Raw genomic sequence first — 18,091 nt, 5'->3', positions numbered from 1 at the left:
GATGCTCGCATTTTCACAGTTCCACTTGCTGTTTTCATATCAAAAATTCAAACGGAGTGTAAAGCGGATTCTGTCTCAGGTATCAGCACAACTTTTGGAAGTCATATGCTGCTGAGATCAAATATCTGCTTGACTGCGAGGCTTGCAAATGGTATTCTAATGTCACATAACTCATTATCTTATCACTGCAAATGGGGGGAAGTTGCTTAAAGAATGAGCGGATCCACAACTTTTTTTCCCCTTTTCCAGCAACATTTTGAAATCATTATTAGAACACTGAACATTAGATATTTTTGTTTCTTGTATTAGATGACTCAGGATTCATTGAATGAGGAAACTGACATTTCCCTTCTAAAAATTCTTGTCACAGCAGCATTTTGTACATTAATTTAGCGACTTCTGTCATCCAGGGCGACTTATAGCGCAGACAGGTTTTCATAAAGCCTGCCACCGGTTTCATCTGCTCCCACAGCTCTATCCACACCTCAATTATGGCTGTGTTACCTACTGTACAGGGAGGCAGATTAAACAAACTAGTGAAGGCACGTCTCGGGGGGACATGTGGGTGTCAGTGGAATCACAAGCAGGGTAATCACTTCAGAGAACCAGAGGGAAAGAGAAAGGGAGAGAGAGGGAGTGAGAGACAGAGACGGAGCACGCCGAGCCTGTTAGTGGCTTCAGATCACAGGCCATCTTCAGTGAGTGGATGAGAATGCCAAACATGTCCCACAGGGCTCCCACTTTAAATAGCGAGAAGGAAACCTCTCGGAAATCCTTTTCCTTTTGGCAGTCTGTGATTGCGAAGGCCCTCAGGAGCTATTTGTGCACGGCTGCGAGTGCAGCGTACACAGTTTCACACCAACACACACACACAGGAAGAAAAAAAACAAAACATCCCTCTGCGTCTGACATGCCACACGTGTAGACGAGTACATACAAACACAGACACATGTATCATATAGTGTACGCGTGCCCACAGACACGCCGTGCCATGCTGTGCGCAGCCCACACATGATTTCACATCAGCGTGGAACAAAGAGCAGCAGATCTGAGCCTCTTTCAAACTACTGTACGCCTTCTATTCCTATACATTTCACATTTTAATAACAAGCTAAAGGCAGCGTTTTAATGCAACTGTGTATACAACTGTTTATTATCACACATAATCAGCCGGCTCCCTTTTTTCTCTGTTAGACAAGGAAAGAAGCAGTAGTTCACACTAGAGCAGCTGAAACCAGAGATTTCTTGCTGGATTATTGACATGATTACTATAATAATGGTCGATCCATTCAACTGATTGACTGACTCATCTCCTAAGCTCTGATTTTAATTGTTAGGAAATAAGTGTTTTGGATTCCAGCTCCTCGTGTTCTCTCACGACGAAAATCGCAGATGGAAATGATGATCTAGTTTTTACCTTCTTCAAAGAGGTTATATGCTAAGGTTTTTTTGACCGTTTTGTTACTTAAAAAGCCGTGGACATATTTATAAAATTCTACCAATTTGAGCAAATTAGAAGTAATTCCATTCAGATCTGGATCCAGGAACTTTTTGAAGGGATTCTTCACCACTGAGAGACAGGCTACATCTTCACATACACATTTTAAACTGAAATAAGAGAAACTGACGGTCTATTTCAGATCCAGATATCTTTTCTACACCCTGAGAGTCAGAGCACGGTGCTGTAAAAATATAAAGCCTTTCAATGCATCTGTAACTGCTTTTATCAGCAGTCTTACTGTACGATAATGGAGACGAGTGCTGTGTTTTACATCAATAATTTCACACGTGTGCAATGGAAATAAGCATTTTCAATTTTTAGACACTACTTCAATTGACTTCTTGAATAATACAGGACAGAAATTGAAGCAACATCGTATTTACCCCCGTGGAGATGATCCCAAATACTTTCGAACTATTTCAGCTGGGCATAAAGGAATCATGAAAGGCCTCACCGCTCCCCAGCGTCCCTTTGCGCGGGGAATGGAACCAGAGTCTTGATATCAAAACTTCAAATACTTCCTGTAGAACCAATGCAATGGTGACGGGGTGGGAGGGGGGAGTTCATTTACACTTTACTCACTTTCTTTCCTTTCATTCTTCAACCCTCAGAAGTGTCTCTTCTCTGTTACATCGAAAGTCAAAAGAAGGACTGAAGAGAAAAATCTTTTCTTCTTTTCTTTCTTTTTTTCTTAAAAAAAAAAAAAAAAAACGAGGCACATTCCCTGTGAGCTATAGAGGCTTAGAATGGTTAGACAATTTAATTGGATAAAAGGAAAAGATTAAAGAGGCCCTGACTCTGTTCCATAAATAATTGATTTCTAATGTATTTGTAGTGGCAGTGAGACGCTGTTGTTTGGGATTGGGGAATGTTGAGTGGCAGAACGCTTCAGATTTCCCTCAGTCTTTGCCTTCTTTGTTTTTTCACGCCGTGATATTGAAGCGGCATGAAAGGCAGAGAGGGAGCACACTTGCAGCTCAATTTGATCTTACATCGTCAGAAATCAAAGATCGTGCATGTAAAGAAGGATTGCAAGGAACTTTTTGTGGGAGACCAAACTTTTCGCACTATGTTACTAAAGAATACAATTCTGCTGGCGCAACCCTTGCAAACCCCAAAGGCAGAGCCAGCGACTGCAGCTCGTATCCAAAACTAATAAAAGAACCGCAAAATCCATTTTGGGACTTCAACTAAAGTTTTGTGCTTGGATTAAAACATCTGATAGACATGGTGGTAAAAACAGAAAAAGCATCTAACTAAACTGTGTGTGTTGTGTTTTGATATTAATAAAAAATGTAAAAAAAAAAAAAAACAAGGGTTAAAATAAATAGAATTAAAAGACACCGAACAATCACATGACAATTAGAAATGGTCTTGCATTACAGCTAATAAAAAGCCTACAAAACAGCATTAATTTACTGTGACAAGTTGGAAAAAGGTAGGCTGAATAAGCGCACAAAGTTGTGCAAGTTCTTCACGCTTGGAGACATAAACAACAGGACAGTAGGAAGCAAGTCTGTCGAACACATTAGGAGTGTGACTGCTAGCTACTCGAGTGCCAGAGGCCGTGATTTGTGCACTGTTTCGTCTCTTTCCCCTCTAGGTTAATCTACTTTGTTGCTTCAGATTGCCCTCCATGCTGCCTGACAATGCTGTGGCCTTCAGTTTCCTTGGAATGACAAGAGAAATCGCTGTCATCGCTACACTTCAATCTCTGAATGCCTCTTTCCTAACCCCTGCCTTTAATATCATTCCCAATGTCAGCAAATAGCAATCTGCAGAACTGCTGCGGCGATGGTGGAGGATGGAGGATAGGCGAGCCTGTGCCACTAAGCATTACAGCTCAGCCTGTCAGGGCCCACGGCGGCACAGAGAAGGGGTGGGGGTGTGGGGGTGGGGGCTGGGTGTAGGTTACATGTTTTAGAAGCAGGTTGGCAGGAACGACGTGGAGGGGTGCCAGGGAGCGAGCGGGGCTGGCGAATGGGGTGAAAGAGAGAGAGAAAGCGGGGAGAGGCAGGGGGACAGGTAAGTGTGTTTGCAGCACAATATTTGTACAAGCAGCGCGCGTGTGTTGATGTGCTGTTTATCCGCACTGGGCCGTGCGCTCGTAAGTGTGCCTGCGTTTGCGTGCATGAGCGTGCGGATGTCTACTCATTCCTGAGGTCAAACGCTCACTCACAAATGAAATCTAGCAACGTGAGTGCCTGGAAGCCTCAGCTGGGCTCGCACGGCAGCTGATCTTGCAAGCCTCAGTGGAGCTGTCTCAACGAGGCAGGACAGCAAGCGCCGAGCCTGGCGGGGGAGGACGGGGGAGGGGAGAGCAGTTGTAGAGGGGATGGTCACCTCACGTGAACCGCTGCCAAAAAGCGGGCTACTGTCGCCGGCTAAAGAAGCCCCATGCTGGCACGCTGTATCAGCTGAGAAACTAGAAAGCAGCGCGGCGAGGTCAGCGGCAGTGAAGATAATGAGAGCGAAGAGGACCAATAAACTCTGGTGAGCTGAAAAACCAGCAACCCTCTGCCACCCCCCCCCTGCTCAAAATAGAAACAAATGACTGAAAATCAGTTGCAAACAAGATGATGACATGGCAGAAAAACTGCTAAGATCTCATTCATAAAAGAAATGAATTATAGACAGTTGAAATAAAGCAGAGCTGTCGGTTTTTGTGGAATTTCTACAATCTGGCAAATTTATTTACAGATTAAGATTCAAAGCATTTCACGTTATTTACATGAGAAAAAGGGTCTTAGAAGTCAAATCCGCAGCCTCACACTGACATGCATACAGCATTTTTCTTATAAAAGGCAGCTATGATGGATCATCCGTGGGTATTGTGTCGTACAATTCAGCCTCTTGCAGTCGTACATTATAATCCACTGTAGGTGGTATAGTGATGCATGGGCTTTAGACAAGTTGCCATGTCACCAGACTGCCTCGTATGCTGCCCTCCTCCCCCTGGGTGGTCTGTGACCTCCTTCCAGCCGCATTATGCTTTTCGATCTCGTTGTGACTGCTCCAACGTACATATACACAGAGTCCAAGACAGCACAACAAAGTGGACACTTAGCCACTGTACCTGAAGGATGTCCTCACATAGAAAAAAGGGCTGAAACCACAATGGATTTAGGAGATTTTTGTCAAATGCTTTGCTTTTAATTCTTTCAATGCTTCAATTTAAACTTATAATCCTTAAGATTTCAGTTCTGGTTGATTTAGCAACACCTGTGGTTTCCATGGTAACATCAAGTGCAGTATAACAGTACAATGAGTGAACTGTTGCTTTGCCAGTAATAACACAGATGAGAACCTAACGTCTGCAGAGCAAACAAACTGCTGTTGTTTTAATAAAGATGTCACCCACTGAAGCCTCATTTATTTTTTAGATGACCGACATGAGCACTAGGAAGCTTGGTCAGAAAGCGTACAAACAAAATACTAGAATTTCACACATCGGGACTGGAGCACAGACTCGGACTAGTTAATGGTAAGCCACAGTATTTGTCAGAGAAGGCCATAAACACTGTGGAGAGGTCCAGTCTACAGGCTTAACTGACAGTTAGCGGTCAGTTGGCACCAATCTGATGAGCAAACTCTGACATACCTATAACGAAGTGCACCACAGTAAAGGGCATTATTAAGTTTAATTTAGTGAATTAATAGTTTATATAATGATCACATTAAAGAACCATTTTTAAATGGATGGTACTGCTTTTTCCCTCAGCTCACTTAGTGCTGATAGGGCTCACTTAGATTAAAAATGAACAACCACAGAAAGATTATTATTATTATTCTACTTTTCATCTTACTTTTAATGTATTTAGTTATTAATTGCCCTGATTGTTGTTGATCCGCCTTGACATGCAAAAGTGTTTGTGATTAGGGGTTGTGTGAGTTTGACTGTGTGGGAAAGCTGAGAAACATCAGCAATTTTGGGGGTCTTATTCCCCTCATCGCCAACCAACTGCCCCTCCCTGAGCCTGGTTCTCTTGGTGGTTTCGTCCTTTAAAAAAAAAAAAAAAAAGGGGGGGTTTTCTTTTCCACTGTTACCCACTGCTTACTCACAGGAGGTGGCCTGATTATTGGTGTTGTCTCTGTATTATTGTAGGGTCTTTACCTTACTATAAAAAGGGCCTTACGGCATCTGTTGCTGTGATTTGGTGCTATATATATAAAACTGAATTGAATGTTTAATTAGGAACATAAAAAAATAAGACAATAATGCATAAAATATAAAACACTAGGTTTACAAGCCCAAACACACTGTTAAACTGTTGCAGCAACGTCGGACTCTGGGCTTTACTTTGAGCACTGACGGTTGTTCTGTGCTCCTTTACGCCAGCTGTGGAAAACGCTGTGCAGCAAAGCTCAGTTTTCTGGTCCGTATCAGCTTTTATTTAATCATTTATAACATTTATATTTATAAGTTCAGCGATGTTTATTATTGAAATTGCAAAAAAAAAGCTTTAGAGCTTGTATAGATGTCACTTGCGGTTATTTTATCAGTATCAACATCTAATTAATGGCATACACATGGCGACGTGTTCACCAGTTTGGATTATCTGTATGGATAACTGGAACCTTTCTGGTGGATATGTGTGCGTGTGTGTGTGTGTGTGTGTGTGTGTGTGTAAATGGATAGATATTGTCTTTGGGCTTGATGAAGGTCAACAGGATCAAAACTTTGTAAGTGAATAAATGTAAAGCGAAACAGTGTGTAGGAGATTCGTTCAGCTGTCATCCAATATTTCATCATAATGCACAGCCCTCCCTACCCGTCACTCAAACTCACCATATCTCAATAATAATGCAAATTTCAAGCCTTGATACAGTTTAAAGAGTTGAGTTACATAAAGAAAAAAATAATCCTTCCCTGTACAGTCTCTACGAAGGGGGAAATCAAGTAAGCATTTACCGTCAGTTATGCCTGCGCTCAGACGGGGCTTTCCTGCACAAGAAAACTTTGGTGCACTTCAGACAGAGCCAAGGAAAATCAGCAGCACTGTGCAGCAGCAGTCTCTGGCACTTCCACATTTGCTTCATCTTTCAGCCTCAGAGGTTGCTGCATGTGCACAACCAGTAGTCCTGATCCGTTGAACCATATTTCACCGATGGTGCACTTTGTGTGGCCGCTTCACAGTACAGCGTTAGTTTTTAATGCGTTTCATGTTTTTAATGTGAGGCAGGTAGTTTCAGCAGTATCAGTGGGGCTGACATAAATGGAGTTAAATTAAAAACTGTAATGTTGGATTAAAAGCACAATTCCTGAATCGGAGACGGGAGCTCTTAGCCATTCTGGCACGAACTGTGAAAACTACTACGCGGGGAGTTAATTAAAGGAAATTTGAAAAGGAGAAGAAAAGCGTTCCAATTAAAACTGCAAACAACTTATATTTTTCAGCTTTTATTTAAAGTGCTGACATTTTAATGCATTATCACTTTGTACCTGCTTGTTTACTGGAGCTTTCCCCCCATCTGTATTCACCCTAAATGAATATTAAAAATAAAGCGATATTAAACGAGTCACCTTCAGACATTAAGTGGAAACAGTTATCTGTTTTCGGGAAGCTGGTTGGCCAAAGGCATTTTCAGACTGTGGAGGTGGAGTGCGGTGGGGTAGCGTCTTTTTGAGGCAGCAGAAAGGTTTTCACTCTGACACACATCCCATTTGTTATGACATGTAGAGGCACATCTAAAAGCAAACTCCTAAGAGGTTGCTGAGGGCGACCTCAGTAAAATGCAAATGAATTCCACCAGAGTATCTTAGACAACGCACAAAGCTGTCTAAACTGGAAGCCTATTAATCCATTAAGTTGTGATGCTCAGTTGCGTTCTGAAGAATTAGAAGCAGCTCCACAAGAGCACGCAGCATGAACCCAAACTTTTTCTGACCCAATTACCTTAGCCGATCTGTTCCTCTGACTCCTCTGGACGGCACTGGAGCTACACTGCCATTTGTATCTCTTCCAAGATTCCTCATGAACTTTTCATGTGAGGTGCCTTATAAATTATGGGGGCTCTTCCAGCTGACATTATGCGGGGAAAAAATGGCAAAGCCTGCCTTTTCTTCTCTGGCTCTTATCATAAAACAAAGGCTAGCTCAAACCAGGAGGAAAGGCTTTCCTGACAGCTCAGAGTCCTGCGTGGAGTACAGTATGCCCATATGAATCTCTCTGCTAATTTCCAATGACTGTCTGTTAATAACATTTATGCCACTGCTCAAAAATCGCTCTGTATAAATATTGATTGGATATTAAAATTTCACCGTTTTCCTAATTCTATACAGTGGAAACGCTGAAAGTCGGCGATCACAGGGAGGAATTCTCCACTTGTCATTCGGGTGTTAAAGCAGAAATAAAAACAGATTCTCTGCGGCAGAAGGAACTACACTGCATAAGTATCATCATCACTAATTGTAAATAATGCAGAGCATCTCATCCTTTCAATTATTCAGCTTTATGTCCTGGTTTTGGTTGACAGAAATGTAGTGATGACAAAATATTGTAAGTTCCTCTGATGCACAAATGCCAAGGCATCTGTACTGCAAGCTGAGTAGCTGTGTCTTATTAGATTTCCACAAACACAGTACACCTACGCACAATCTAAGTGGATTAAATATGACGGATGATGACATTTGGAGAAAAGGCTCTTTCAGATTACTCAAATCTAATCTGGAACTCTAAATCAGGACTAATCAGTTGCTTTTCAAAGAAGCTTCAATCATAGGGGGAATTTCTGGCTTGCAAACTGGGTTTCTCGCAAGAAAAGCCGTTCTTTTATAGTGCATCATTTTCAGGTTTTTTTTAACAGCTTGAGGAGCGTTTGCATTTGGGAATGGCTGCTTTTTTAAATGTCGCCGCAGAAAGTCTTCAAAGACTTGTCCGGCGTAATTGCTGGACTGCAGCAGGAAAGCGTAATGATGGTGTGGTGCTCCGCTGAGTCTAATGAAAAGTTTCCTGGTGACATCACAGAGCCAGAGTATAACGTTAATTCAATTCAATTAACCCCCTCTGGACCAATGAAAACTCACTACGGCTGTTTCAGATTAGAAGCTCATCAAAGACATTAGTGACACCAATAAAACTTTGCTATAGGAAGACAATGATCCAGTCCAGTAGCGCGCTCGAGATCGCAGCCCCACGTTGATTAATCTTGTTAATTACTAGCCTTAGGGTTTCAACAACTGTTAGCCCTCTTTCCCCCAATATCCCCGACAAAAAAAGAAGAGGCCTACGTGTCATTAGATCCTTTGTAATTACAAAAGTCTTGCGCTCTGAGACCAATTCTCCCACAGCTCTGGATATACAGAAGGAAACATGCCGGACCGGCGCTGATTCTCACATCGCTGTGCTGAGTGTATGTACATTATTCAGCGGGGGAGGAAGACGGCTCTGTGGATTTCCAGAGCAGCATCTGCCTGCGCTTGAACTCCCTCCTAATGAGTCCCAGCAGTCGCCTCAGTCTCCGGCTCCTGCCCTAACCCTCTTCCCATCTCTCATCGCTGTCGCCATGTTTAACCACAAGATGACCCTCCCTCCCCCTCCTCCTCTTCCGCTCCCGTAACAGACATACGCTGTCAGCTGGGGATGCACACGGTATCCCTAACTTGCTCTGGCTACCTCAGCTCACATATGACCCATTTCTCAACTCCCCATGTCCTTGCTTTACCAGCCTTCAGCCAGTCGGCCTCAGAGCTGGCAAACGGGGGTGACTGCATGCATGGTATAGCAGTACACAGAGTTCATGCCCAGGCTGCAACACATACACCCAAAAATTAGGCCATTCCTCAGTAAAGCGACTATACTTTGTTTAAGCCAGCAGATCCGTTTGACCTATGTCTAATGCGAACCAATTAAGGTCTTTACATGAGTGCGCACCAACGTGAAGCCGAATATCCCTTAATACCAGTTAAATACACGTCCCTGTAGCTATAATACACCTACACATGGTATCATGGTGTGCTGTGTGATTATGTGCTGATATAAAGCCTGCTGCAGAGTCCCACTGAATGTATTGAATGAGGTATCTAATGGGCATGGGAACTAATTCCAGGGCAAAGGGGATTAAAGGCTAGAGAAAAGAGAGCAGCAGAGGGATGGCACTCGCTGGCAGCTGTGGGTGCAGAGGGCGGAAAAATAGAAATGAAATAAAAATGCACAGAATCCTTGCCTTCTGAATCCTATTTTGCAAAATAGTATTAAAACTGGTATTTTGTTTAATCCTGGCAGTTATATATATATTTTTGTTTCACAATTATAGCAAAATTAAATATAAGTGCTACACAGGGGGAGAAAGGGGAAATGCTGTGAAAAGATGGACACAGATATAGAGATATATTAAAATCCATCTCCTTCATCTGTCCAACACCTTCACTGTGTGCCTCGTTCTCATTACACCTTGAGCCAGAGTTGTGCTTTCGCCTTTGATCAAACTGATATAGTTCTGAGACTCTACCTTGAGGACTTCTTCCCAGACAAGAACAGTCAGTGCTGTTTCTACACCATGAAAATTAATAGATAAGAGAAACAAGAATACAGGGTAGCTTTGCACTGCGTTCAATGCTTGAGCCATTACCTGTAGGTAATGACCTGCCGAGGAGGTCCTGCAGGAATTACACATCTTTCTATATTCCTTTTCCTCTTTGTATTTGCAACATGAATATTTACTCTGAAATAATGTGATAAATAGTCAGTGGTTTATAACCTACAGTCACATCTTCTGGTTGCCTTTCTTTCACCATTTCATCACTGTGCCCCTATTGGCAAATTAATTGGAGACTCGCTGAAAAACTTTGGTTACTAGGGAAAAATGTATACTCCCCAACCGCTTACTGGTTTACTGGCTGTCACTGGGGGAAACTGGTCACAAAGAGGGTGCTGTACCAAAAACACATCTGTGATTGCTTTGGTTTCTAACAGATTGCCGTGGTTGCTCATAGTTTTATTGGAAGACACCGACCTGTCTGCAAACCAACCAAAGAGTGCTGATGAAACTGAAGAGTGCAACAGAGTTCAAAGAAAATCAAAAGGTACAACTTTTGTCTGAAGGTGAACTTTGCCCATTTCTGATTTGCACTGCAGTTTTCACAGTTTCAGTAGCTCTTAGCAAAGATGCCACGAGTTATAGTGATCTGCTAGTTACCAAAGCTATTATGAGCATCTCTTTGCGACCAATCACAAACAAGTGGTTTCTGGGGATTATGTCCTAGCAAATGATGACAACTGTTTTCTAGGCCTGTGTTTAATGGGGTCTAAGAGAACCAAAGATTTTTATATTTCTCTCGAATTAACGAATACTTTTTTAATGTTGCATTTCCCCTGTTGCGTAAATAAAGCCTGGACTTCATGGTCAGATCATTTCTGTGTGTTTTACTTCTTTTTTAATGCCAACACGAAGAGCTGTTGTTGCAATAGCCAATTATTTTCCAGTGTCACTTTAAAGGTGGTTTTCATGATGCCTTCATGTGTTCAACAAATCAGTATTGTCAAGTTGAGTGATGGAGAGGCAATGGAGAAAGGCTTAGCAACACAACTTGACCAAGTGGTGACCTACACAATCCTAATGCATACATAAGATTATGTTTGCGCTGGGAACCAATTACACTAAGAGTTCCAGGAGGGAATGAGACACAGGTGGAAGTTTTCAAAACTTAAACCAATGAAAGAGGGACAAACAAAAAGGGAACAAGCAGGAAATAAAACTAGGGTAACAGAGATGGGAAAATAACCTTCAAGGCAAAACAGGAAATGAGACAAACAATGAGACATACAGTCTAACAAAATAGCAGAGACAGGGGAAGACAGGAGGCAGAAGAAACTCAAACAGACGCACAAAAACAACAACTCTATCAAGAGAACAAAAGGCTGGAAAACCCCAGGATCATGACAAACGTACACTTACGTCTGGACCAATTACAGTCCTGAAATCTGACTTCTAAGAACTACAATGGTCTGCAGTTCCTGCAGTTCAAACACAGAAAATCTCCAATAGTTACTACCAACCACTGAACCAGATACCAACCTAACTTACGTCACTATAAGGATGAATCTAGGAACTCTTAATTCAGGTTTTTCCGTTTTAACCCACAATTCCACATTTTGCTAGTCAGCAATCAAACCCAACAGCAGACACTCAGTCTCAGTTTCTTTGCTTTTTTAAAAGTAACTAAGGAGCCTGTTTGGTTCTACTTTTAGTTTCACAAAATGTCACAGTGAAAATGACAGAGTGAGTGCTCCTAATGAGATCACACTGCCTGCACTAATGTTTGCAGAACTGCTTTTGAAATCCTTCAAAAAGAATGCTGTTTATCTGCAAAGCTCTTCCCAGTAATACTTACACGTGACCCAAACAGTGAGTAATGAGCTAATTTTAACCACTTTTCTACTAGCACCTATGACTGTTGTCATGTCAGCGACACTTACTGCTGAGATTCCAGATCCAATTACAGCAAAAATTACTATTTAGATTTGTTCAAGCAGCAAAGCGGGGCTGAGGGAGAACATTAAATCACCCCGAGCGCTATACGGAGCAAATATGTCGCTACCATATATGAAAACACAACAGGGACAAGGCAAATGATCCTGTCACCATGTCTGGTAATAGGAACAGGAACAGGAGGAAGGGGCTGAGGGAGAAATCAATTAAGAAACACTGTGATATTATAAAAGAGAAAATATCCAACTGTCTTTATGAATGTTAAGACAGTCAGTTGATGCCCATATATGGCAAATATGCAAGTTTTGTATTCAACTTCAAAATGTTTCCCAAGATTTTTGTGTAGCAGACAATAAAGCGTCTGAGGTGCCAAATTAATAAATAAGATAATCCGGTGCTCTGTCAATACGAAAATAAGGATGCTGGTGCTATTCATTAGTTCCACTAGGCTGTAGCTCTGTGGTTGGTTAGTTAAACCAGAAGGAGCAAAAACGTTATAATAACACGAAGCATGTTCATGCACGCCAGCATGCAGGTTGCTGCTGTATGCTTAAAAAGTGATAACCTGACAAATGCAGGTTATTACATTAACCTCGTTTCTAAAATGAAAATATGAATAAGTTCAATGCTGGTTGGATTTGGTGTTACACTTAAAGAATACTTTTAGATTGTAAATGTGTTTTTAAATGGTTGACTCAAGTCGTAATATTTTGTTAAATTTTTTTTTATTAATTTATTATTTTAAATCACTTGCATTTCGTACATATTTGTATTTTCAGCATTTCGGACTTTTGTTTCGGCAATTTTTTTTAGTTCGTCTCACATTCATATAGAAAAATGCAAAGTATATTACTTAATACACCTCCAAAAAACCTGTAATTTCAGGAATGACCTGGTATTCCAGTTGTCATAAAAACTGCATATACTGCAGATCAACTGTAAAAGAAATACTAATGCATCCTAACTGTCCATATCATTTACTGCATATAAAACCTGCTCTGAGTCCACTTATTGCTGAATGAAGAGCTGTTTGACATCTCGAGCTAAGCTTTTTGTCCGTTGCAGCATGAAGAAGGGATTGATCAGCATCTACATCCTCCTTTCTAACAGTATTAGGGATAAAAATTTCCGAAATGACCATCATGTTGCATTCAATAAGACTTGAGACCATAAACTCATTAGTAAAGTTCTTACTCGGGTTGGAGATCAAAGAAACCAAACTCATATTTTCTCATAGACTTCAATATAGTCACACTTCTTTCTACAACCAAAGAAGTCGCCCCCTGCTGACCGTTAAAAAGAATGCAGGTTCAAGGCACTTATACGTTAGCATACGCTACATCTATGTTTCCTTAGCAAAAGCATGTTGCTGATCAGGTGTTGGTGAAATGAGATTTGGCATCTTACCAAAATATTCCTCGGACGGAGGGTTGTCCATGTCGTACAGCATCTTCTTGGTCAGGCGTTCCAGCTCATCTTCAGGGTGGGCCATGGGAGCGCTGCCCTGAAAACAGAGAAAGGAACATACGGTGGCTGTGACTCGGAGAGAAACCTCAAAGAGGTAATGAACATTTACATCACTCTGAAGAAACTTATCTGTGATCCGTTCAGCTTTAAAAGGAAAGAAAGGGTATAGCAGATGTATATAAGTAAAAAGGATGAAGCATGGCCTCAAGGTCAACCAAAACACTTTCACCATAATTAAGATGCAGCCAACGGTCCTGGGTCTGCCTTTCCCCTCTGAGATATCTGACCCTGGCTCAGGCCCCGGTGGTGTGCAGCCCAGAAGGTTGAGCATTTCCTTCTGTGCAACACAAGTATGTGGAAAAAACTGTGACCCTGACTAATCCCTCTGTTTGGAAAATAACGATAGCAGAAGAAACAGAAGGGGAAAACATTAGAAGATAGCTGCTTTTTAAGTCTCGTACATTTGGGCGATAGGTCGGGAGATACTTATTTAATCATACTCTGAGCACAAAAAGATTTCGGGTGCGAGCTGTGCCGGGGCCTAATCTGTGAAAGAGTCTGAAAGGATGACATAACTCTCTGAAGATGCCACTTCTTCTTCTTCCTTGTGAGTCTGCCCTCCTTCTTATCATGCAGCATCTGACATCTGCCTGCTGTGCCTGTATGGGGCTGACGTGCTGTGCCTGACATTTTCTGCCAATCATCCTCAGACTTCGAGAATCCCCCTCCTCCCCTCCAGCTTCGGCTCACGGTGCAATCCCGTCACAGGTGCGTGTGTGTCCTTTTAGACACCCCAGAGGCTTGAACTCGACGCTCTTCGCGCTGCGTGGCCGAGCTTTTTCAGAAAATCAGCGACACTCGGATGACCTTCCCTAGATCTGGGGCCGACTGAATCTTTACAGAAGATTTGATTTTCAATATTGCAACATGGGCAAAGATCTGAGCTGACCTTTGAGGTGCTCCTAATTGTGGCATCTGGGAGCTGGATGAGCGTGAACTAAGCGTTCGGTTTACTCGGTCACATAAAGGAATCAGATTGGTCAATAGGAGATTTAGAGAAAACATATTTTTGTATGCAGAACAAGAGCGTAATTACAGATCCAGTCACCCAGCACTTCTGGTGTTATCGACTCCGTCTGTGTGCATTTTACCCTCAGGTGTGCACACGACTATATTGCACCCTCTGTAATTCATTCATCCCCGCCAGTTCGACACTCAAGTCGCTGGTATTCCTCAAAATATTTGTTTTTAACACTGTTTTTGTCAAAGTGTCAAGAAGGATTAAGAAAGCTTTGTATAGATGTTTTTTTTCCCCAAAATGTCGCTGGTGACCTGAGGCGTGTAATAACTTAAGTTCTTTGAATAACAGAATGCTGTAATCTCTTGTAATCTCCAGTTTGACTTCATGATGGAAGGCCTGTCTCATGCCTAAACGCAGACTGTCGGGCCAAAAATTGAGTGTAACGCACACCACAGCAGCATTTTCTTAACAGCAGCTCTGCAAATGAAGACGGCCTGCTTGAGCTCACTGATGAGTAGGCATTCATGAAAACGATCGTTTTAAAAAATGACAAAGCAATTAAGAGCGCCTCGTGCGTAAATTAGCAGTCCTGATAGAAGTTAGCATTAGCACTGCGGCTGAAGACAAAGGAAGCTACCATGACTTCCAAGAGTTTCATTTGCTCTGAATCGGAAGAAGAGCTCCGGTGGACTCCACAGTGAGCCACAATTTGCACAGTAACCAAGCTAAAGCAACTAAAAACACGTTACCGTGATTCATGATTACAGTTCTGACAGGCCATTTACGTTCCCATGGCGAGAGAATAATGGCACTGTCAGAGCTGCTGGCATGCTTCAGTCACGCACAAGGTGTCCTTTGGCAGCAGCGTGTGACACAATATTGAGACTACATTGTCACTCCCAGAGTGCCACTTTTAAAACATGCAGGATTACTGTTGTGAATAGGGAAACTTTTCCTAACCCTAAAATGAAACAAATCTCCAAAAATGAAACAAATGAGTCAGAAAAACGGGAGACTGTGTGCACCAGCCTCCTGGGTGAGAAACCTGCAGCCTAATGCGGACTTCCCTGATCTCTGTCACTGGACCGTGGGTTCTCTGCAGCCAGCACACGTAAGCCACAGACGATAAATAAACGACAACAGAGAGCTTGTTGGTGAAATCTCACAAACGCTCGGGGATGAGATCACGGTGACTGCTTTGTAAACAACAAAGTGAAATTTCAGCTCGTGTCTGAGGGCACAAATATGATTTCTGGCCCACAGGCTACAGTTTGACTATTACTGCAGAACGGGAGGCAAACTTTAATAAACTGTAAAAGTAAATAAATACACAAATATTAAACTTTGCTTACATGCTGCTAATTATTTGACATGCACACACTTTAGAACACAGCACAGACGCTTCTTCCAGTGTATAAACACAGACTCATGCATTTCAGGATCAATTTTCATGAACGTGACTCACCGTGCGTGTCAAAGTTACGGGAACACGTATACAACTGTGTAATTTCAACAGTACATTAAAGGTTGTGTTCGAAATGTGCAGTGTATCTGAAAAGAGTCAGCTGCGTGGTACGTTTATTTACAGAGATGGTGAGAAACGCTGAGCTCTGCGTACTGTCCACGATGTATCAGCGAGCGTCAGAACTTTATGATGCATGACTTTACCCGGCCTGGCTCAGGATGCAGCCAGCTCATAATGGAAGCCCAAACAGCAGGCCTCATTAACTCTGAGGGATCGACACGTTGGACGTGCAAATCTTTCTTCTCTCTAGAGAGCAGCTGGGTCTGAGCGCTCGGATTCCTTGGGACCTCGCGCTTCCTCAGCTGCTCAGCCATCATCGGCCAGATCACATGATTAAGAGGAGACGAAAGGAAACGTTCCTCAGCGGCCGGGTATTCCTCGTTTTCACCTTAAATCCCATTTCTTTTTTAATAATACAAAATGGTCAAAGGTGGCATACAACAACTCGCACAACAGAAAACAAAATCAATCATATACCTGAAAGAAGTGCCCCTGTTGTCAACCTTCTGCTCATTATGCCGGTGTTGCTAGCTTGAGACAGTGAAGTAGACGATTTAACACTGTTAATCTTAGCTCCACATCAAAAGCACATTGGAGAGGGAACGAAATGCTGCTATTACCAGAAACAGACTTTTGAGTTTAAGCTTCATTTATATCTTATCCACTCTTTGACACCCCGCAGCAATGCACTGCCAGAGAGTTTAAAGCACCTTGTTAGGGAGTCTTTTGTGACAGCACAGAATAATTTTTCACTTGAATAAGAGAAAGAAATTGCTTCCCTGCACGCTTTATGATTGAGTCGCAGTTCCTGTTCAGCTTTTCAGAGGCAACAATAGAAACCATACAGCAGCTATATGTGCCGCAGACGTGAATTTTTCAGTTATGTCTGGCTCAATTCAGTAAATTGTTTGCCTACGCCTTCGGGACACTCTGTCGCAGTTTCATTGAAGTTGGTGCTTAAATTTCGTTGGCCTAACATCTGCACCCTTCGTACACTGTTTTGCACGGACAGGCTCGCAGGTTTCACTCGTAACGCCCCTGAAAGATATCCTGATGGATCATCAAATGCTTTCCACTTGAAAAATGATTTTGTTAAATGCCAGAACACATAAAATCACAGACAACAATAGCATCTATAAGTGACCGCCGTTGCGTGCTAGCTGATATGGCGCGACAGAGTCTGGGAGCTGATCGCTGCCCGACTGCCACATCTATGAATAAAGCTGTGTGCACCACCCACTGTGGAATTGGCATTGTGTCAGACCCGATTAGGTGACGAGTGGAGTGTGCTGGGTGGGGTGAGGAGTCGGGGGGGGGGGGGCTCCGTACATGCTCTCACCTGATGCCCTGACAGCGCTGTGTCCCGCTAAGAACTAAACCTCAGGCTCTGTCTTTCCTGCTTCCACTGCAGTGACAGAGAGTGAACAGGAGAGACAACTGTTCTCAGGGCATCACATCTGCACCTTTGTTAGAGGAGGTGCAACAAAGGCGTCCAAACAGGAAGCTGGAACTATACGCACAGCATCGCTACAGATCTGTGAGACGAAACCACACAGAGCACATCAGCTCTGTCACAGTAAAGATCCAACGTTTTTAAATTTGTTGTAACAAGAGAAGACATCAAATTAAGACACTAAATTACATTTGAGAATTTAATTGTCTCTCTTTAGACGTCTCCGCAATGGATTATCTAGATGGAGGATGCCTCCTCCTCTCCTGTCACTACTTCCATGAAAATCCTCTGAGGGCTTCCTCTTTTCCTCCTGCCTGGCAGCTCCATCTTCATCATCCTTTGTCAATAAGTCGCCTATCCCTCCTCTGCACATGTCCAAACCATCTCAGCCTCACCTCTCTAACTTAGTCTCCAAACTGCCCAACCTGATCTGTCCTTTCTTATAGATTAATTTCTAATTTTGTCCATTCTACTCACGCCTATGAGAACCATAACATCTTCAGCTTACGTCCAATCTTAACATCTCACTACTATTTCGTAAACCACCCCTTTTGGTGCCATCCTTCTGTCACAAATCACTCGACACTCATCTCCACCCACTCCACCCTCTCTGCTCTCTCTTCTTCACCTCTCTTATGCACCATCCTTTGCTTTGGATGGTTGACTACAGGTATTTAAACTCATCTAGCTTCA

General features: G+C 42.6%; 1 protein-coding gene across 1 annotated transcript in view; it reads right to left on the bottom strand.

The window, feature by feature from the left end:
- lpp (LIM domain containing preferred translocation partner in lipoma) overlaps positions 1-18,091 on the bottom strand; it is a 185,657-nt gene that overhangs the window by 37,015 nt on the left and 130,551 nt on the right. Inside the window, exon 8 of the mRNA XM_080877289.1 lies at positions 13,340-13,436. Within this exon, the coding sequence (XP_080733415.1) occupies positions 13,340-13,436 (97 nt within the window). The remainder of the gene's footprint in view (positions 1-13,339; positions 13,437-18,091) is intronic.

This window comes from Rhamphochromis sp. 'chilingali', assembly GCF_963969265.1.
Source record: "Rhamphochromis sp. 'chilingali' genome assembly, chromosome: 3".
Classification (NCBI taxonomy): Eukaryota; Metazoa; Chordata; class Actinopteri; order Cichliformes; family Cichlidae; genus Rhamphochromis; species Rhamphochromis sp. 'chilingali'.
Note: the sequence above shows the minus strand (reverse complement) of the source record. Positions and strands in the feature narration are given on the sequence as shown.